We start from the raw sequence: 22,062 nt of genomic DNA on the forward strand, positions 1-22,062 counted from the left end.
CAGAAATTTCCCGACCACTCAAGTCAAACTGACTGGTCTGTGGTTGCCAGCTTTGTTCTTGCATTCTTTTTTAAACAAGGGTGTAACATTCGCAGATCTGGCACCACCCGTGTCCAAGGAAGGCTGGAAGATTATCATTCTTGCAATTTTCACTCTCATTTCCCTCAATGCCCTTGGATACAGCTCATCCAGTCCTGGTGCCTTATTTATTTTAAGTAAAGAAAGCCTTTCTAACACCGCCACCTTCTCAATTGTAAATTCCTCGAGTAGACCAGTTACCTCATCTCTAACCTCGCCCTGGTTAGCATCATCTTCTTTGTAAAGACAGATGCAAAGTATTCATGTAATACCTTCATAATTTCTCCTGCCTCCATGTGTAAGTCCCTCTTATTACCCCCTAATCGGCCCGACTCTTTTACCATCCTTTTGTTATTTATATGCTTCTCGAAGACCTTGGGATTACCTTTTATGTTAGCTGCCAGTCTCTTCTCATGCTCTCGTTTTGCTTTCCTTATTAGTATTTCACTCCCCCTCTGGTCCGCTATTCTCCATTGTATTTTCTACCCAACACCTGAGGAATGCGCACTTCTTCCTTTCCATCTTCACCTCTATCTCGCTCATCATCCAGACCCTTTGGATTTATTTTTTCCTATCTTACCCCTTCAAGGGAATATACCTTGGCATTGCCTGCAATACTTTTCCTTTAAAATTAGCCATTGATCAGCCACTGTCTTTTCTGCCAAGATTTGATTCCAACTCAATTAATTCAGACACATTCTCATCCCACTGAAGTTGGCTTTCCCCCAATTAATTCTCCCTGCTCTGGATTGTTCCTTGTCCTTATGATACTTTGGTCACTGTCCCCTAGAGGTGCTTCCACTGATATTTGATCCACTTGGGCCAACCCATTCCCCAGACCCAGGTCCAACAGTGCCTGCCCTCTTGTTGGACCAGAAACATACTGCAGAAACCTACCACGAACACACTCCAGGAACTCGCACCCCTCTTGTCTCTTTGTACTATTCTTGTCCCATTCTATATTTGGACAATTGAAGTCACCTATTATAATTGTTCTATAGTTCTTGTACCTCTCTGTAGTTTCTTCGCAAATTTGTTTCTCTACTAGCTGGTGGTCCACATACTACACCGATCAATGTTATTGCATCTTTCCCATTCCTTACCTCTAGCCAGAGAGTTCCATCCTTGACCCCTCTGGAACATCCTCTCTCTCCAGTACTGTAATGCCATCTTTAATCAATGCTACCACTCACCCTATTTTTCTTCCGTTCCTGCTCTCAACACCTTGTACCTAGAAATATGTAACACCCAGTCCTGCCCTTCTTTGAGCCTGATTTCTGTTATAGCAATAGGATCTTAGTTCCATTTGTCAACCTATGCCTGTAGTTCACCAATCTTATTAACCACATTCCGTGCATTCACATTCATGCACATAAAGCCTGATTTAGACTTTTTTTTTACTTTACCCCTTAACTCTGACCCCATCTAATGACTTACTATTGCTGTCAGTTAGAGTTTTTGGAGGATGTTACTAACAAAATGCTCTCTGGTCTCCTGTTCTATTCTATGATTCCACGAATTACTAAAATGCCGATTGTGGTCTAAAGGTGCAGCTGTTCACGTAGTATACTTGGATTTTCAGAAGGCTTTTAATAAAGTCCCCCACACAAGGTTGATTAGCAAACAATGGTCACTATCCATTGGGATAGGCGTCAATATACTGGCATGAATTAAGGATTGGCTAACAGGAAGAAAACAGAGTAGAAATAAATGGGTCATTCTTGTGTTGGCAAACTGTGACCAGTGGGGTACCGCAAGGATCAGTACTTGGGCCCAGCTGCTCACAATATATATCAATGGTTTGGGGACGAAATGTAATAGTTCCAATTTCATGGATGACACAAAGCTGGGCAGAAATGTGTATGTAAGGAAGATATAAAGCGGAAACAGGAGGATTTGGACAAACTTATTGAGTGGGCAAGAACATGGCAGATGGAATATAATGTGGAAAAATGTGATGTTATCCACTTTGGAAGGAGGAATAGATGCACAGGGTGTTTCTTAAATGGTAAGAAATTAGAAAGTTTTGATGTACAAAAGGACCTGGGTGTCCACTGAAAGTTAACATGCAGGTGCAGCAAGCAATTAGGAAGGCTAATGATAGGTTAGCCTTTATCGCAAGAGGATTTGAGTATAGGAGTGAAATCTTGCTGCATTTGTATAGAAGCATGGTTACACTGCACCTGGAGTGCTGTGTGCAGTTTTGGTCCCCTTACCTGAAGAAAGATATGACTACCAAACAGTGCAACAAAGGTTCACCAGACTTATTCCTGGCATGGCGGGACTGTCCTATGAAGATAGATAGGAGAAACTGGGCCTGTAATCTGTAGAGTTTTGAGCAGTGAGAGGGGATCTAATTGAAACCTACAAAGTACTTAGAAGGTAGATGCAGATAAGATGGTTGCCCTGGTTGGGGAGTCCAGAACCAGGGACACAATTTCAAAATAAATGGGAAGCGACTTTGGACCGAGATGAGGAGTTTTTTTTTATTCGGGGGTTGTGAATGTTTGGAATTCTCTACCTCAGAGGGCTGTCGAAGCAGAGTCATTGAGTATGCTCAAAGCAGAGATTGACATATTTCTAAATACCAAAGACGTAAAGGGATCTGGAGATAGTGTGGGAAAAAGGCACAGAAGTGAATGATCAGCCATGATTGTATTGAATGGCGGAGCAGGCTCGATGGCTGAATGGCCTGCTCCTGCTCACACATTCCTATTATTGATTCAAGCTTCTTGTTAGTGATTATTCACATAAGCAGAACATTGTCAAAGAACCCTTATATATCCACATTCATATGCAACTAAAGACTTGAATTACTCTCCAGCTTAAATTACATGCAAGGCTGTTTTAATTCATGGTGAAACTACCTGGATGTACATTGTAATGGAGTATGCAAGAAAGAACTATTTATAAGATACATAATTTCCAATGGCTCTGATGAGGACAAGATTGGATTCTCCCCAATCTAACCCAAACCTAAAATATTGGCAAAGTACTGAAGATGCTAGAAATCTGAAATGAAAACAGAAAATGCTGGAAAAACTCAGCATGCCTGGCAACATCTGGGGCGGGGGGGAGAGAGAAACAAAGCTAATGTTTCAAGTTAACTGTGAATCTTCTCCAGAACTAACATAAACCTACCTGTGTTTCCAAGTTTAGACCATCTGCATAGGCATGATCATCCCTAACACTGGTTCACTCCTTGGCAGGAGAAGCAACCACTCCACCTCTGCCTCCGCCCTCCGCCCCCCGCCCCCCGCAACCCCCCACCCCTCCCCCCCCCACCCCTCCCCCCCACCCCTCCCCCCCCCCCCTCCCCCCCACCTTCCCCCCCCCTCCCCCCCACCTTCCCCCCCCACCCCTCCCCCCACCTTCCCCCCCCCCCCCCCCCCACCACCCACCCCACCCCAACCCCCAAACCCCACCCCAGCCTGTCCTCCACCCCCAATTGATTGGCATATCTGAAATTAAACTAGAACAGGTACCTGCAAGGGTTGGGACTGTAACCTTATTCCACTCCCACGGTTGGTCATATTCCTCTGCAGGCCTTGTATCGTCTTGCGGTAACTTGCTTTCACTTAGGTAGCTAGCATTACTCTCTGTATCTGAGGCTACTTCATTCCCTTCAAGTTCATAGGGTGTGTCATATAGCTGAACTGCTTTCTTCTGGCTCTCTTGCTTGTGAATCTCTGGCAAACAGAAATGAATCTCATAAGTACAAAAGAAAAGCAGCCAGAAGAGAAAAAAAAACATTTCTACCAAGCATACTGTTTGAAGTCCATGTGATTTAATGCAAGTTGCTACAAATTGAGGCTGTAAAAATGGAAATAAAACCACAGAAACTAAGAGAACACAGAAAATAAATTGCTACATCTTTTTCTGGTTTGATACTTCCCTCTTAACTTTAAAGGTAGTGATACCTGCTGAGAGGTATACCTGACCTAAATGGCCATTCTTAGAGAGTCTGGAAAGTTTTGATAGGCTGTTCAATCTCATAAGGTATCACAAACAAACCTAATACTGTCTTACCGAACATTGGTACAAGTGCACTTTCAACAGAATCAAAAAAGTAATATTCCACTGTCGTTCATTTTCCTGCTGTACAGCCTGAGCACACTGAGGCCAATTGTAATGCTCTTTTTGTTGTCCTAAATTGGCACATAAGCTAAATCAGCAAATGGTTTGAACACTATACAGTGCATAAATCCAGAAAGGAACAATGTCTCATCAATGTCAGATGAATTTAGTGAAATGTGCAATCATGCACTCTTAACCACTGTGATACATCTGCCTGTGTGCAGATGACATCATAAACTCAATCAACTGTCAAGTTAATGTCAACACCAACATCAGGCAAGCTGTTCTCTAGTTAAATCACAGTATGTAGAACTTCAGTTTGGTCAATATATTAATTAACTAAGAAAACTGAATTATGTAATCACCTTTTCCAAGGTCCACAAGAAAAGTGACACAACCCAATAATAACTGTAAAGGAGGCAGATCAACCAGTCTGCTTCTATGCCCAACTATTCACCTATGTGGCTGCCTGATCCCTGAAGCATGCAAAAAGAGTATATAAATGTGAACAACTATTTGTCAGTTTATTTAGCCTCCTGTAAAAGCTGTACAAAAAAATGTAAAAATTACAAAATCATTTGGCCAATTCTTCAACGAGCATGTCAATCAAATAAGGCTCCGTGCTGGAATCCTCACCTTGTGAAACTATCCTTAATATGTTTATACCTTGGAAATTTATTGTTAAATGTGTGCTAGTTTTCCTGAATGAATTTATAATGATTGCATGAAGATAAAGCTTTAAAAATAACTTGAATCAATGAACAAGGCCAATCAGGAATTAAAAGATTAATAGGACTGAATTGCAGAATTATGAATAATCAGGCGCTGCTACAGACAGGTGGGGGTTTAATTTAGAACAGGCCTGATTGAGCTGAACAGTGGGGGCAAGGGATCAAATTTGGGAGGATGTGGCAAGTAGAGACAAGGCAAGAGAGACAGGTATTAACGTGGGAAATGATAAACAGACTGTGACAGGAAGGGACCAAGTGTACAAATCTAAGAATAAATCAGCAGATAAGGCTAGATGCTACAAAAATAATAAAAGGACAAACCTAAAGGCTCCATATCTAAACGTACATAACATTTGAAACAAAGCAGGTGAACTGATAGCGCAAATAGAAATAAATAAGTACAATTTGATAGCCATTACAGAGAAATGGCTATAGGGTGACATAGATTGGGACCTGAATATTGAAGGGTGAGAGACATTTAGGAAGGACAGGAAGTTAGGAAAAGGTGGAGGGGTGGCTCTGTTAATTAATGATGGTATTAGCACATTAGAGAGGGATTACCTAAATTCAGGAAAACAGGATGAAGAAGCGGTTTTGGTTGAGATGTGCAATGATAAAGGCAAGAAGTCACTTGTGTAAAGTGGTGTACAGGCCCCCTAATTGTAATTGCACAATAGGACAGAGTATAAAAGAAGTGATAATTGGAGCTTGCCAGAAAGGTGCAGCAATAATCCTGGGGAATTTTAATCAACATATAGACGGAAAAATCAGGTGGGCAAAGGTAGGATAGATGAGTTCATAGCATGTTTTCAAGATAGTTTCTTAGAACAATACGTTCTGGAGCCAACCAGAAAGCAGGCTATACTAGACCTGATACCGTGCAATGAGATAGGATTAATTGATGGCCTCTAGTGAATGCCCAGGTAGACGCGATAATATGATTGAATTTTACATTCATTGAGGCAGAAACACGTGGATCTGAGACTAGTATTTTAAACTTAAATAAGGGCAATTATGAGGTCATGAAAGTGTGATTGGAGTTGGGCTTCGAGCTTATCAAGCAACACAGAGGCATCAAAGTACCACCAAGTGCTCCAAAGCATTCCACCACCCCTGCACAGATTGCAAAGTCATGAGTATTTTAGTAGACTGCAGAACAGTTGGACAAGTGTACAGGTTGCACAATCTCACAGGTGGCCATGAGCAGTCACTGGTGGAGGCGCTCACAGCCGCTTGCAATGTCATCCCGGTTTAGACCCCATGGTTCAAGCTAACAGCGCAGCCTTGCTGTGCGGAGAATGCTTGCGCCTGAGCCGAGAGCACAGCATGAAGTCCGATGGGCTGCTGCCAATCCGTTGGGTGGAGCGGGGCGGAGGTGGTGGGGTTTTGGCAACCATGTAGCTCTCTTATCTCTGGCCATCCAATTGGTGGCCAGCACCCTCCGGAAAGCATTAAGGGGCCTTCACACTTAACCAGGTCAGGTTCTTAGAACACCCATGCTAACACAAGAGGAGTACATCAGGATCATGGAGCTTAGTGAACTAGCTGTCTGCCTGATGGCCTACAGAGAGTGAAGACAATGAAGCAGAGAGCAACTGAGGCTCCTGGCTGCGCAGAGGCAGGAGTAGCAACCTCAGGAAGGTGCAGCTGGAGCTCTCGCACACACCGCCGAAAAGCCATAGCAAGCCATTGCTGGTTGGCACCTAGTGACGCCGAGACGGTGCCTTTCATTCCTGCAGATAACTGAGAATCACTGTCACTGAAGACTGTGCATGTCTAGAGAACTGTCAGTCACATCTCTCAGTTGCTGCAGGGTTAGCGCCATGGGACATGAAGGGCATCCACTGCCAGTGGCCATGAAAATCACCGCAGCGCTCAATTTCTAAGCTGGTGGCTCCTTCCGGAGCTCCACAGGTGACCTCTGTAAGGTCTCACAAGCCTCCACCCATAAATGCATTCTTTAAGTCACAGATGCCATCTTTGCAAGGGCATGCAACTTTGTGCATTTTGCCTGGACCAGGTGAGCCAGGATGCAAAGCGATTGGGATTCGCCCAGATCTCAGGTTCCCAAGGGTGCAGGGTGTGATCGATTGTACTCATGTGGTGCTCAGATCTCCGTCGCAACACACACTAAACTACATCAGCCGCAAAGGCTTCCATTCGCTGAGCATGCAGCTGGTGTGCGACCACCAGAAACGCATCCTGCAGGTGTGCGCACGGCTTCAAGGGAGTGTGCAGGACTCCCACATCCTCAGCTGGTCACAGATCCCTGGAGTCTTCCAAGGTACACAGAAGCTGCAGGGTTGGCTCCTTGGGGACAACAGCTACCCACAGAGACTGTGGCAGCCTCAGACTGCAGCAGAGCGGCGCGATAATGAGGCTCATGACGCAGCTCGCAACTTGGTGGAGCAGATCATCGGGATGCTGAAGATGAGGTTCCGGTGTCTGGACCGGTCTGGTGAAGCCCTGCAATATAGTCCGCAGAGGGTGTCAGGGAGACAAACTGGCTGAGGAAATGGAGGAGCTGGGGGTCTCCTTTGAAGAGGATGCCGTCGATGGGGATGAGAGTGAGGAAGGGCTCAAAGGCGACAATGATGAGGATTATGCCTTCGCACTGGTCAGATGAAGCAGGCGCACTCAGGAGGCTTCTTGGCTGCTCGATTTGCAGAGGATGATGACGACATGCAGTGAGGTGACCCTATAGATCCTCACATCGTATCTGTGAACATTTGACTTCAGTCTGGCTTATGGCAGTGCATACAGCTTCTGTGATAACACTCCTGTCATGGATGTGTAGTGGAGGCCCTAATAGTTGCTCGATTGCAAGAGGGTGATGACAATATGCAGTGAGGATGGTCCATAGATCTTCACATAGCCTCTGAGAATGTCCCTAGCTGACTCCTTGAGGAAAAGGAGTTGCTGGAGTGAGATCGTGCTGTCCCACATCCCTCTTGCGTACACACTGTTGAAGGCCAACTATGGCATCAGTGATGGAGTTAAGCAATGCAGATGCACATCCTGGACCAAGGTGTCTATGGCTGTTACCATCCAACCAGTGTTGACCTCAGTGCGTTGGCATGCTGGCACTATCACCTCAGAGTGAAGGTGGAAGGATTCCTCCGTCGTGCCTTACAATCCGAGAAGTGCAGTGGACATCTCTTCCTGATGTTCCTGAGCCTGCCTTTGCAGTTGCAGCTACTGTGACATCACCGAGTCCAGAGGCTCCTCATCTGACTTGGACACAGCAACGTTCTGGCCTTCAGCACTCCTCCGAGTGCCGGACACTTCAGAGGTCCCTGTCTCCACTTGCTGCTGATTATAAAGTGTGACGTGCTCACCAATCTGTGATCCCGAAGCTATTCTAAAGCTAGGTCCCACCGAGGTGTGTGTCTCTGTGTTGGTGGAGGGTGTGGGTGAGCGCTGTGTCAGGGCTTCAAGGAGGGTGCCTCCAAGGTTCAGAGGTTTCTTTCTGGCGTGATTGGAGGCCCTGGGTCATGGACTCTGTCGGCTGTTTCCCAGATGTGCCAGTGGAAGCAAGGGGAGATAATTAGTGCATGGCAGTGGCCTGTGAAAGAGGACACATCAGCCACAGCATGGTTGTCTGATGTATGTTGCACTGCTGGACCATTACTTGGTCGAGCAGCACTGATCTCACTGTCAACAGGACCGGTCCAAATCACCACCGGCCAGCTGGATGGCTCTGTTTTCAAAGTCCGTGAGGGCCTTGATTTCAGGCATTCCTCCACTGATCTGTGACCGCTTCCTCTTGTGTGCCAGTTTGTCCTACATGAATACAGGTGGAGATTGTAAGCAGGATGCCTGCCAGGCCAGGTGATAAGTACACCTGGCATTTGTGGGTGATGAGTGGTCCCATGGACGGGATGAGGACAATGACGGTGAGTGTCAGAGAGTGAATAGTGATGTCCTCTGAACCAGCAGTGAGTGACGGTCCTGTGGATGTTTGATGGGTTTGTGAGTGAGTTGAAAGTGATGAGAAGAGTGGCTTACCCTGGCGGAACGGAGATCATCATTCATCCTCTTTCAGCACTGGGTGGCTGTCCTCTTTTGCAGGGCATTACGCTGACCACCGCCTCCCAAGCCCGGTTGGTGATTCGCTGCCCATCCTGCAGCCAGAACGGGGGTAGAGGACATCGCGGCAGGCCTCCGCAGCATCCAAAAGGCGTTCCAGTGACACATTACTAAACCTGGGGGCTGCAGTCTTTTCACCTTTTGTGGACATCTTCCCTGCAGCAGTCATGGGTTGGAAGCACTGAAATGTGTGCACATGGCTGGACTTTAAATATGGCGTCCAGCATGAAGAAGCAACGAGGTCATGACGGGTGGACAAAAGAGAGCCCGCCTGCCATGGAAACGGCCTGTTTCCCGGGAATGCATAAATAATGTGGTGGTTTTGGGGTGATACAGCGTGAAACCCCGTTTTACCCAACTGCTACTGTACTTTGTGCAAACCTGGGACGATTCCGCTCTGACACAAGGAATGGATAAATTGTCCTATAAGATAAGGCCTCAGTTAGGCTTGTATCCATTGGAATTTAGAAGAGTCATGGTGGCTTAATTGAAACCTTTAAGATCCTGAGGGATCTTGACAGGGTGGATGTGGAGAGGATGTTTCCTCTTGTGGGAGAATCTAGAACTAGGAGTCACTGCTTAAATATAAGGGGTCACCCATTTAAGACAGATGAGGAGAAATTTTTTCTGAGGGTTGTGTCTTTGGAGCTGTCTTCCTCAAAAGGCGATGGAAGCAGAGTCTTTGAATGTTTTTAAGGCAGAGCTAGATAGATTCTTGATTAACAAGGAGTGAAAGGTTATTGAGGATAAGCAGGAATGTGGTGTTTATAATACATTCAGATCAACCTTGATCTTATTGAATGGCTGAGCAGGCTCAAGGGGCCGAGTGGCCTACTCCTGCTTCTAATTCGCATGCTTGCAGTCTGCAGCCCCCAGGTTTACCTATCAGTAAACAGGAAGATGTTTTTGATTTTGCCCTTTTTCCCCAACCCTTCAGAATTGGAATGATCCAATCCTCTATTAATAACCCCACAGCAAACTTGAGATAAGGTAAAGTAAGAGGGGTAATTTACACACACACACACAAAATGCAGGAAGGGATTTCACAACATCTGCCCTTTTTGTATTCATACAATAAAAGAGGGATAAGGGAATGAAAGGGGTTCAGGGGAAAGACCATGATAAAATTAATTATTGTTTCACATGAGTCCAAGGTCCAGAATCAAAAAGTCCAATGATGCATTCTGTCAGGGGTTAGTAGGCTGAAACTGCTGCAGTGTGATCCGTTTTGCTAGGAGCAGTGACTTCCACAATGGAAGAAGGCACAGGTGCAGAAGTTCAAATTCAAATGTTCCAGTACTCTCAGTGTAGGCGAGGGTAATTAAAAACCTAGACAAAGCTCTGGTTCCATTGCTACTCTGTTAGCAAGGCTTTTGACAAGGTCCCTCATAGCAGACTGGTCAATAAAGTAAGAGCCCATGGGATCCACGGCCAAGGGGCACGTTGGATCCAAAATTGGCTGAGAAGCAGGAAGCAGAGGGTAATGGTAGAAGAATATGTCTGTGACTGGATGGATGTTTCCAGTGGGATTCCACAGGGCTCGGTGCTGGGGCCCTTGCTGTTTGTGGTGTACATAAATGATTTGGACTTAAATGTAGGGGGTATGATGAAGACGTTCGTGGATGACACGAAAATTGGTAGGGTGGTAAATAGTGAGGAGGATAGCCGTGAACTGCAGGGGGGATATCAATGGACTGGTCAGGTGGGCAGAGCAGTAGCAAATGAAATTCAACCTGGAGAAGTGTGAGGTAATGCACTTGGAGAGGGCTAACAAGGCAAGGGATTACACTATGAAGGGTAGGACTCTGGAAAGTACTGAAGATCAGAGGGACCTTGGTGTGCATATCCACAGATCAGAGGGTAGTAAGGCAGGTAGATAAGGTGGTTAAGAAGGCTAATGGGATACTTGCCTTTATTAGCCGAGGCGTAGCATACAAGAGCAGGGAGATTATGCAGGAACTGTATAAAGCGCTTGGTGAGGCCACAATTGGAATACTGCGTGCGGTTCTGGTCACCACATTACAGGAAGGATGTTATTGCACTGGAGAGGGTGCAGAGGAGATTTACCAGGAGGCTGCCTGGTCTGGAGGGTCTGAGCTATGAAGAAAGATTGGATAGGCTGTGGTTGTTTTCCTTGGAGCAGCGAAGCTTGAGAGGGGACCTGATAAAGGTGTACAAGATTGAGGGGCATAGATAGGGTGGATAGGAAGGCACTTTTTCCATTAGTAGGGGGTCAATAGCCATGGGACATAGCCTTCTACCTCTTACCTTAAATCTAAGAGGGGAGTTGAGGAGAAATTGTTCACCTAGAGGGTGGTGGGAGTCTGGAACTCACTGCCTGAAAGGGTGGTTGAGTCAGAAACTCTTGTAACATTTAATAAGTACTCAGATATTCACAAGCGTTGCCATAACCTCCAGGGCTTTGGGCCAAGTGCTACAAAACGGGATGAGTGCTGTCAGATCTTTGCTGATCGGCGCGGACATGGGCCAAATGGCCTCCTTCTGTGCTGTAAACGTCTCTGAGTCTATGAGTCTAACGAGGCCCCCTTGTTAAACTATTGTATTTTGAGCAGGTAACTGTAGAACCATTCATACAATATTGGAGATTAGGACTGCCTTTCTCCATAGCTGGCTGGTGCAAACATCTGATCTACTATCCTTTGTGTTGGCTAGGCTGGAATGTTTATACTATATAAGGAATGTTACATTCCAGGGGTTTGGTATATTAGCGTTTGTCCATTTTTAAAATGCTCAGAAACATCCAGAACTACCATCATGTGGTCAGTGGCAGCCATTTAAAAAAAACAGTTTAAGCAAGAGAATATAGAAGTATTTTATTTTCTTCGTGCAGTCTCGGTGGGACAGTACATATTGACCTCAATATAATTCTGTTGTATCTGAAGGCAGTCTCTATTTTTGAGTGCCCTAATTATTTTCAGCTATCACATAAGTTACGGAAAGAGATCTGATTGCATTTATTCGGAGCAAAAAGTGGATTTTGAATCTTCGAGGAATACTTTTTGACTCTGCTCCAGACCTGTCCAATTTCTCTCTCTCTCAGCAGTTAAAATGCTGCTTGATCTACACAGATAGCATTACAAAACAGTTTCCTTTGACAGACATGGAACCTTCCTTGCTCACACCAGAACTATGGCATCACAGGCGAAACAGGTTAAGTGCACCAGGCGTCATTTTTCCCAGAATCATTTTTAGAATCATGCAGTCTTTTCCACATTTTCGTTTTCATTTCTAATTTCTAGCATCTGCAGCATTTTGTTTTTTTGCCAAATTAAGAAGTTGCTGTTGTTAAATGGATCCAAACTAGATGGTGAAGTACAAAACAGACACAATTTTCTTTTCCTTGGGAGCAGGTTTACTTACAGGATGCAGCCTCACAGATCTCTGCCTCCAAACTACTATCCTAATTTCTCAGCTGACTCACTTTGTAACTCTTTTGAGTACAAACCTGTTTCCATCTGTTTCAGATAAAGTTACATTGTTTCATAGTTTGCCATTGTGAGATTTGAACTCTTGATCTTGGGGTTACAAACCCAGTACCATAACCACTTGGCTATTTAGGCCAAGCCTGACTCACTTTGTACTCTTTTGTTAAACCAGATCATCAAGGGGAAAACAATTAACATACTGAAGTGATAGCCCCTTAAAGGGGCAGTGTAACAGAAACAAGCTCCAAGGGAAACTTATCTAATCAAATTAAAATGTTCCTTTGGGGGCTGATTAAGCACCCTAACCCCTGTGGTGTCCACTGGTCGCAGAAGACATCAAGCGCACCAGTGGACACTGCGTGCTCCCTCTCTAGGATTATGAGGGGCATGCACAGGGTGGATAGGGAACAGCTATTCCCAATAGTTGAAGGGTCAGTCACAAGGGGACAAAAGTTCAAGGTGAGGGGCAGGAGGTTTAGGGGGGAATGTGAGGAAAAACTTTTTTAACCAGAGGGTGGTGGCAGTCTGGAATGCGCTGCCTGGGAGGGTGGTGGAGGCGGGTTGCCTCACATCCTTTAAAAGGTACCTGGATGAGTACTTGGCACGTCATAACTTTCAAGGCTAAGAGCTAAGTGCTGGTGAATGGGATTAGGTAGGTAGGTCAGGTGTTTCTCATGTGTTGGTGAAGACTCAATGGGCCGAAGGGCCTCTTTTGCACTCTGTGATTCTGTGACACTCGGGTGCGAACATAGCTGTTGTAAAGGGGCAGGCTATCAGGCCGGACTGCCCCCTCAACCTTCCGCTGCCTGGACCTGTTGATGGCCAGCTTGGCCAGGCCCAGGAACAGGCTACTGACTCACTTTATAAACGATCCCAGTCCTGAATCAAACAATGCCCATTACCTGTGTACCTTTATCAACATAGTCAACAAACTGTAACTTTAGACTGTAATGGAGTTAGTAGCTCATGTTCGTAATTCATGAAATCACAGAACAGTACAGGAGGCCATTCAACCCATCAAGTCTGCATTAGTTCCTTCAAAGAAGCAGCCAGTCCCACTCCTGTGCTGTGTCCTAGTATCCCTGAATGCTTGTTCTCCTTAAAATATTTACCCAATTTTGTTTTGAAGGCTACTATTGAATCTGTATTCACCACCCAATTAGGTAGTGTACTTGAAATCCTAACTATTTGTTGCATAAGAAAGGTTTTCTTCATTTTGTCTCTGGTTCTTCTGCCAGTCACCTTAAATCTGTGCCTTCTGGTTATCGACCCTTATGCCATGGAAAGTTTCTCTTCATTGACTCCATCTAAACCTTTCAAGATTTCAAACACCTCGATCAAATCTTCTCAGCCTTCTTTGCTTTAGGGAGAACAAATCTAGCTTCTCCACTCTATCCAGATAACTGTTAGCCTTCATTCCCAAAACCATTCTAGAAAATCTCTTCTTTACCTCTTCAAAGTTTTCACATCCTTCCTAACACATGGTGCCCAGAATTGGAAGCAATCAGCCAAATTTTAATTGCTAGAGGGCTTGGTTTGAACTAGGGCAGGGGGCTGAAATCCTAGAAAAGTGTCGGTGGGCCAGAAACCCAACACAATCCCACCACTTCTAGGTTTTTACTGGCATGTGTTTGCAGGTGAGGAGGGCACCCAGTGGAACTACCAGCTTAGTAAATTGAAAAATTAAATAACCTATTAATTGCACATTTAACCCTGGATTCTGGATTTAAAAGTCGGCGTTTCCCAAGCTATGCAGGGCCAACAAGGTGAAAACACAGGAGGGAATCACTGAAATACAAAATTGTAAGATGTAAAAGTATTCAAACAGTGAAACAGAAGAACTGCAGCCCTGCCTATGGGAAAGGTTTATGCTTATGGCAGTTGGTTTAAGAGCCTGATTTTAGTGCTTTACATGTGATTTCTAACTTCTCGGACACCATTTCACCCCCTTGGACTTGAATCACTTTGATCGCAAATTCCATACTGTCAGCCTTCTCTGCAATATATGTTGTCTGTGTTACAGCTGCTTAAGAGGAAGAGTACTCGCTGCATCAACACCCGCAGCACCAGCAGTAGCACCAATACCAACACCAGCCTTCTCCTCAGCCAACTACCGCTCCACAGAAAACAGGGGATGGTTCTAGCTCGAAAGAGGCGGTAACCCCAGCCCAGCATTTACAGAGAGAGGATTAGCTTCCTTGACATGAGGTAAGGGTTTCTGCCTTGACTACCTTCCAGGCAATGAGTTCCAGACCCTACAACTCTCTGGGTGAAAAAGCTTTTCCTCATCTCCGCTCTAAACTTTCTGCCAATCACTTTAAATCAATGCCTGCAAGTTACTGACCTCTCTGCTAAAGTAAATAGGCCCTTCCCATCCACTCTATCCAGACCGCTCACAATTTTGTACATCTCAATCAAATCTCCCTCAGCCTCCTCTGTTCCAAGGAGAACAACACCAGCCTATCCAATCTTACCTCATTGCTGCAATTTTCCAATCCTAGCAATATCCTCATAAAGCTCCTCTGCAATTACATCCTTTCTAGAATGAAATGACCAGAGCCCCACACACTACTTGAGTTTTATATAGTTCCAGCATAACCTCCTGCTCTTATATTTTATGCCTCAGTGAATAAATGAAAGGATTCCATATACCTTCTTAACCACCTTATCAACCTGTCATGCTACCTTCTGGGATCTGTGGACATTGATTCCAAAGTCCCCCACTTCCTCTACACCTCTCAATATCCTTCCATTTATTGCATTATCATTTGCTTTGTTTGACCTCCCCAAATGCATCACCTCACACTTCCTGGGTTGAATTCCATTTGCCACTTTTTTGTCCATTTGACCAGTCCATTGATATCTTCCTGCAACCTCCTCGCTAACAACCACGTGGCCAATTTTTGTGTTGTACATAGGAAAATACGAATGAGGAGCCAAGTATGCCACTCGGCCCTTCATGCCTGCTCCACCATTCAATAAGATCATGGCTGATCTGACTGTAACCTCCCGCCGACCCACCATAACCCTTCACCTCCTTGTTTATCAAGAATCTATCTACCTCTGCCTTGAAAACATTCAAAGACGCTGCTTCCACCGCCTTTTGAGGAAGGGAGTTCTAAAGACTCACTACCCTCAGAAAAAATTCCTCCTCATCTGCTTAAATGGGTGACCCCTTATTTTTAAACAGTAACCCCCTAGTTCTAGATTCTCCCACAAGAGGAAATATCCTGTCCACATCAACCCTGTCAAGACCCCTCAGGATCTTGTATGTTTCAATCGAGTCACATCTTACTCTTCTAAACTCTAGTTGATTCAAGCCTAGCCTGTCCAACCTTTCCCCATGGATAACCTGCCCATTCCTGGTATTAGTTTACTAAACCTTCTCTGAACTGCTTCTAAAGCATTCATATCCTTTCTTAAATAAGGAGACAAATACTGTAACACAATACTCCTGATGTGGTCTCACCAGCATCCTGTACAACTGAAGCATAACCTCTCTACTTTTGTATTCAATTCCCCTCACAACAAACAATAACATTCTATTAGCTTTCCTAATTACTTGCTGAACCTGCACGAGGACATTCAGATCCCACTGAATCTCAGAGCTGTGCAATTTCTCACCGTTTAGATATGTTTCTTTTTTATTCATCCTGCCAAAATGGACAATTTCACATTTGCCCATATTATACTCCATTTGCCTGATCTTTGCCCACTCACTTTACCTATGTCCCTTTATAGCCTCCTTATGTCCTCTTCACTTATTTTCTTATTTTCTATTTTATTTATATTTATTTTCCTCCCTCTCTTCGTATCATCAGCAAATTGAGCAACCAGACCTTCAATCCCTTAATCCAAATCATTTATGTCTGACCAATTTGATTGAATTTTTCAAAGAGGTGACCAGGTGTGTAGATGAGGGCAATGCATTTGACGTAGTCTACTTGAACTTCAGTAAGGCTTTTGATAAGGTCCCGTATAACGAAGGTAAGAGCCCATGGGATCCAAGGCAATTTGGCAAATTGGATCCAGAACTGGCTGAGTGGCAGGAAGCAGAGGGTGATGGTTGAGGGGTGTTTTTGTGACTGGATGCCTGTGTCCAGTGGGGTTCCACAGGAATCAGTGTTGGGTCCCTTGCTGTTTGTGGTATATATAAACAATTTAGACTTGAATATCGAAGGGTTGATCAGTAAGTTCATGGATGACATGAAAATTGGTGGGGTGGTAAATAGTGAGGAGGATAGCCTTAGATTACAGGAGGATATAGATGGGCTGGTCAGATGGGCTGATCAGTGGCAAATGGAGTTTAAACCAGATAAGCGTGAGATGATGCACTTGGGCAGGACAAACAAGGCACGGGAATACACGATGAATGGTAGGGCCCTGGGAAGTACCGAGGATCAGAGGGACCTTGGTGTGCATGTCCACCGGTCCCTTAAGGTATCGGGACAGGTAGATAAGGTGGTTAAGAAGGCATATGGGGTACTTGCCTTTATTAGGCGAGGCATAGAATATAAGAGCAGGGTGGTTATGCTGGAACTGTAAAAAACGCTGGTTAGGCCACAGCTAGAATATTGTGTGCAGTTCTGGAATCCACATTATAGGAAGGATGTGATTGCACTAGAGAGAGCACAGAGGAGATTTACCAGGATGTTGTCTGGATGGAGAATTTTAGTTATGAGGAGAGATTGGATAGACTGGGGTTATTTTCCCTGGAGCAGAGGAGATTGAGGGGGGACATGGTTGAGATGTATAAAATTTTAAGGGGCATTGATAGGGTAAACAGGAAGGAACTTTTCCCCTTGGTGGAGGGATCAATAAGCAGGGGGCATAGAATTAAGGTGAGAGGCAGGAGGTTTAGAGGGGATGAGAGGAAGATTTTTTTCACCCAGAGGGTGGTGGGAATCTGGAACTCTGCCCGAAAGGGTGAAAGAGACAGAAACCCTCAAAACATTTAAGAAGTATCTGGATGTGCACTTGCAATGCTATGGCATACAAGGCTATGGACCTGGTGCTGGAAAATGGGATTAGAATAGTTAGGTACTTGTTTGACCAGTGCAGACTCAATGGGCCAAAGGGCCTTTATCTGTGCTGTAGACCTTTATGACTATGACTCTAATTTGAAAAAAGTTGAGAGCCAGCACTGATCCCTGTGGCACACCGCCAGTTACATCCCACCAACCAGAAAAGACCTATTTATGGCTTCCCTCGGTTTCCTGTTAGCAAGCCAATCTTCTATCCATGCCAATATGTTACCCCCTATACCATGAGCTTTTATTTCTGCAATAACCTTTGATATGGCACCTTATCAAACGCCTTCTGGAAATCGAAGAACAGTTCATCCCCTGTTCCTCTTTATCTACAGCACATGTGTCCTTCGAAGAACTCCAATAAATTGGTTAAACATGATTCTCCTTCCACAAAATCATGTTGACTCTGCCTATAAAGTTTTCTATGTGCCTTGCCATAACATCTTTAAAAATAGCTTCTAACATTTACCCTTTGCCAGATGTTAAGCTAACTGGCCTGTGGTTTCCTGCTTTCTGTCTCCCTCCTTTTTTGAACAAAGGAGTTACATTTGCTATTTTACCATCTAATGTCACCATCCCCAAATCCAGGGCATCTTGGAAAACTGAAACATCAACTATCTCACTAGCCACTTATTTTAAGACCCTAGGATTAAAGCCCTCAGGATATGGGGATTTGTCAGTCTGCAGCTCCAGCAGTTTGCTAAGTACCACTTCCCTAGTGACTGTAATTTTCCTAAGTTCCTCTCTCCCTTCCAGCTATTTACAGCTATTTCTGGGATGTTATTTGTATACTCTGTAGTGAAGGGTGATACAAAATACCTCATTTGCACTCTCCTTATTTCCCGCTACATTTACATTCAAAGCATTAATACATACCACAAAAAGCTGGGGACATAGCACTGAGCCCTGCAGAACCCCAATGAGAACAGCCTTTCAGTCACAAAAGCAACCATCAACAATTGCCCTTTGTTTTCTACCACTGAACCAATTTTGTATCCGGTTTGCTGCATTCCCTTGGATCCCATGGGCTTTTATTTTTTAACTAGTCTGCCATGTGGAATTGTGTCAAAATTCTTGCTAAAATCTATGTAGACTCCATCAACTACCCTCCTTGTTACTTATTCAAAAATCCAAATAGTCAGACATGACCTTCCCTTAACAAATCCACAGTGATTGTCCTTTATCAATCCTAAGTGACAGTTTATCCTCTCCCTCAGAACTGATTCCAATAATTTTCCCACTATTGAGGTCAGACTGACTGACCTGTAATTATTCGGTCCATCCCTTGCTCCCTTTTCAAACAAAGGTACAATGTAAACTGACCTCTAATCCTCTGGTGCCTCACCTGCATCCAGTAAGGATTGGAAAATGATGATCAGACTCTCCACAATTTCCTCCCTAGCTTCTTTTAACAGTCTAGGATATATTTCATCTGTCCCTGGTGATTACTCCACTTTCAAGGATGCTAATTCCATTAATAAGACCTTAAGATATAGGAGCAGAAATTAGGACATTCGGCCCATCGAGTCTGCTCCGCCAATCAGTCATGGCTGATAATTTTCTCAACCCCATTCTCCTGCCTTCTCCCCATAACCTTTGATCCCTTTACCAATCAAGAACCTATTTATCTCGCTCTTAAATACACTCAATGACCTGGCCTCCACAGACTTCTCTGGCTAAAGAAGTTTCTCCTCATCTCTGTTCTAAAAAGTCTTCCCTTTACTCTGAGGCTGTGCCCTCGGGTCCTAGTCTCTCCTTCTAATGAAAACATCTTCCCCATGTTCACTCTATCCAGGCCTTTCAGTATTCTGTAAATTTCAATCAGATCCCCTCATCCTTCTAAACTCCATCGAGTATAGACCCAGAGTCCTCAAACATTCCTCATATGTTAAGCCTTTCATTCCTGGGATCATTCAGGTGAACCTCCTCTGGACCCTCTCCAGAGCCAGCACATCCTTCCTGAGATACGGGGCCCAAAATTGCTCACAATATTCTAAATGTGGTCTGACCAGAGCCTTATAAAGCCTCAGCAGCACATCCGTGCTTTTATATTCTAGTTGTCTCGAAATAAATGCCAACATTGCATTTGCCTTCCTAACTACCAACTCAACCTGCAAGTTAACCTTGAGAATCCTGGACGAGGACTCCCAAGTCCCTTTGCACTCCAGATTTCTGAATTCTCTCCCCATTTAGAAAATAGTCTGTCTCTATTCTTCCTACCTCACACTTCCCCACGTTGTATTCCATCTGCCACTACTTTAGCCATTCTCCTAACCTGTCCAAATCCTTCTGCAGCCTCCCCGCTTCCTCAATACTACCTGTCCCTGCACCTATCTTTGTATCACCTGCAAACTTAGCCAGGATGCCCTCAGTTCCTTCATCTAGATCATTAATGTATAAAGTGAGAAGTTGTGGTCCCAACACTGATGCCTGCGGAACTCCACTAGTCACTGGCCGCCATCCAGAGAAGGAACCCCTTATCCCCACTCTCTGCCTCCTGCCAGACAGCCAATGTTCTATCCATGCTAGTACCTTGCCTCTCACACCATGGGCTCTTATCTTACTCAGCAGCCTCCTGTGCAGCACCTTGTCAAAGGCCTTCTGGAAGTCCAAGTAGATAACATCCATTGGCTCTCCTTTGTCTAACCTACTCGTTAACTCCTCAAAGAATTCTAACAGATTTGTCAGGCATGACCTCCCTTTGATGAAACCATGCTAACTTTGCCCTATTTTGCCATGCACTTCCAAGTATTCTGAAATCTCATACTTAATAATGGACTCTAACATCTTACCAACGACTGAGGTCAGGCTAATCGGCCTGTAATTTCCAGTCTTTTGTCTCACTCCCTTCTTAAACAGGGGGGTTACATTAGCGATTTTCCGGTCCTCTGGGACCCTCCCTGGCTCCAGTGATTCCTGAAAAATTGCCACTAAAGCCTCCACTATCTCTTCAACTATCTCCTTCAGAACTCTGGGGTGTAATCCATCTGGTCCAGGTGATTTATCCACCTTCAGACCTTTCAGTTTTCCTAGCACCTACTCCTTGGTAATGGCCACCATACTCACCTCTGCCCCCGACTCTCTTGAACTTTGGAGATGTTACTCGTGTCTTCCACTGTGAAGACTGACGCAAAGTACCTATTCAATTACTCCGCCATTTCTTTGTTCCCCAGTACTACTTCTCCAGCTAAATTTTCCAGTGGCCCAATGTCCACTTTTGCCTCTCTCTTACCCTTTATATATCTAAAAAAAACTCTTGCAACCTTCTGTTTTATTACTGGCTAGTTCACCCTCATATTTAATCTTCTCCCTCCTTATTTCTTTTTTAGTTGTCCTCTGTTGGTCTTTGTAGGCTTCCCAATCCCCTGGTTTCCCACTGCTCTTCGCCACATTGTATACTTTCTCTTTAGATTTTATGCTGTCCCTGACTTCCCTTGTCAGCCATGGTTGCCTCATCCTCCCTTTAGTATGCTTCTTCTTCCTCGGGATGAATTTTTGCTGCGCCTCCCAAATTACTCCCAGAAACTCCTGTCAATGCTGTTCCACTGTCTTTCCTGCTAGGCTCATCTCCCAGTCAATTCTGGCCAGCTCCTCCTTCATGCCTCTGTAGTTGACTTTATTCAAATGTAATACCGTTACATCTGATTCCAGCTTTTTCCTCTCAAATTGCAGGATAAATTCTATCATATTATGGTCACTTCCTCCTAAGGGTTCCTTCACCTTAAGCTCCCTTATCAAATCTGCCTCATTACACATCATATAATACTTCCTCTCTCCCTATGTTCATCCCATCCAACACTTCACACTACTTCTCCTCCTCAATTATAATGTCTGCATTGTCCCTTCTTTTATGAAGACAGACGCAAAGTATTCATTAAGAACCATATCCACACCAACACATAGGTAAACCTTTTGGTCTTTAATGGGCTCTACTCCCTCCTTAGTTATCTTTTTACTATTGCATCTTTGGGTATTCCTCGATTTTGTTGCCAATATTCTTTCATGTCCTCTCTTTGCTTTCCTAATTTACTTTTTCATTTCACCCCCTCCTCTTTCTATACTCCTCGACTTTCTGTAGAACTGACTTCTCGATGTCTGACATAAGCTTTCCTTTTCTGCCTTATCGAACCCTGTAAGCTCTTGGCATCCAGGGGGACCTAGATTTGGCTGTCCCAGCCTCTCTCTTTGTGGGAATGTGTTTACTCTGAACCCCTTGAATCTCCCCGTTGAATGTCTCCCACTGCTCTGATACTAATTTACCTTCAAATAGCTGTTTCCAGATTACTTTTGCTAAATTACTCCTCAGCTTAGTAAAACTGGCCTTGCCTCAATTTAGAACTTTAACTCTTGCTTCATCGAATAAATTTTGATATAAAAACAAACAAAGGTTACTTTCTGAAAACTTGCAAATGATCCTTCAGTTTTCTTAATTGCAATCACAGAATCAGAGTGCAGAAGAGGCCCTTCAGCCCATCGAGTCTGCACCAACACGTGAGAAACACCTGACCTACCTACCTAATCCCATTTACCAGCACTTGGCCCATTGCCTTGAATGTTATGACGTGCCAAGTGCTCATCCAGGTACTTTTTAAAGGATGTGAGGCAACCCGC

At 44.5% G+C, this 22,062-nt stretch overlaps 1 protein-coding gene across 1 annotated transcript in view; it reads right to left on the minus strand.

The window, feature by feature from the left end:
* LOC121276856 (SH2 domain-containing adapter protein B-like) overlaps window positions 1-22,062 on the minus strand; it is a 414,259-nt gene that overhangs the window by 313,822 nt on the left and 78,375 nt on the right. The window contains exon 3 of the mRNA XM_041185426.1: window positions 3,564-3,767. Coding sequence (XP_041041360.1) covers window positions 3,564-3,767 — 204 coding nt within the window. The remainder of the gene's footprint in view (window positions 1-3,563; window positions 3,768-22,062) is intronic.

The sequence above is a fragment of the Carcharodon carcharias genome, chromosome 4 (genome assembly GCF_017639515.1).
Source record: "Carcharodon carcharias isolate sCarCar2 chromosome 4, sCarCar2.pri, whole genome shotgun sequence".
NCBI lineage: Eukaryota > Metazoa > Chordata > Chondrichthyes > Lamniformes > Lamnidae > Carcharodon > Carcharodon carcharias.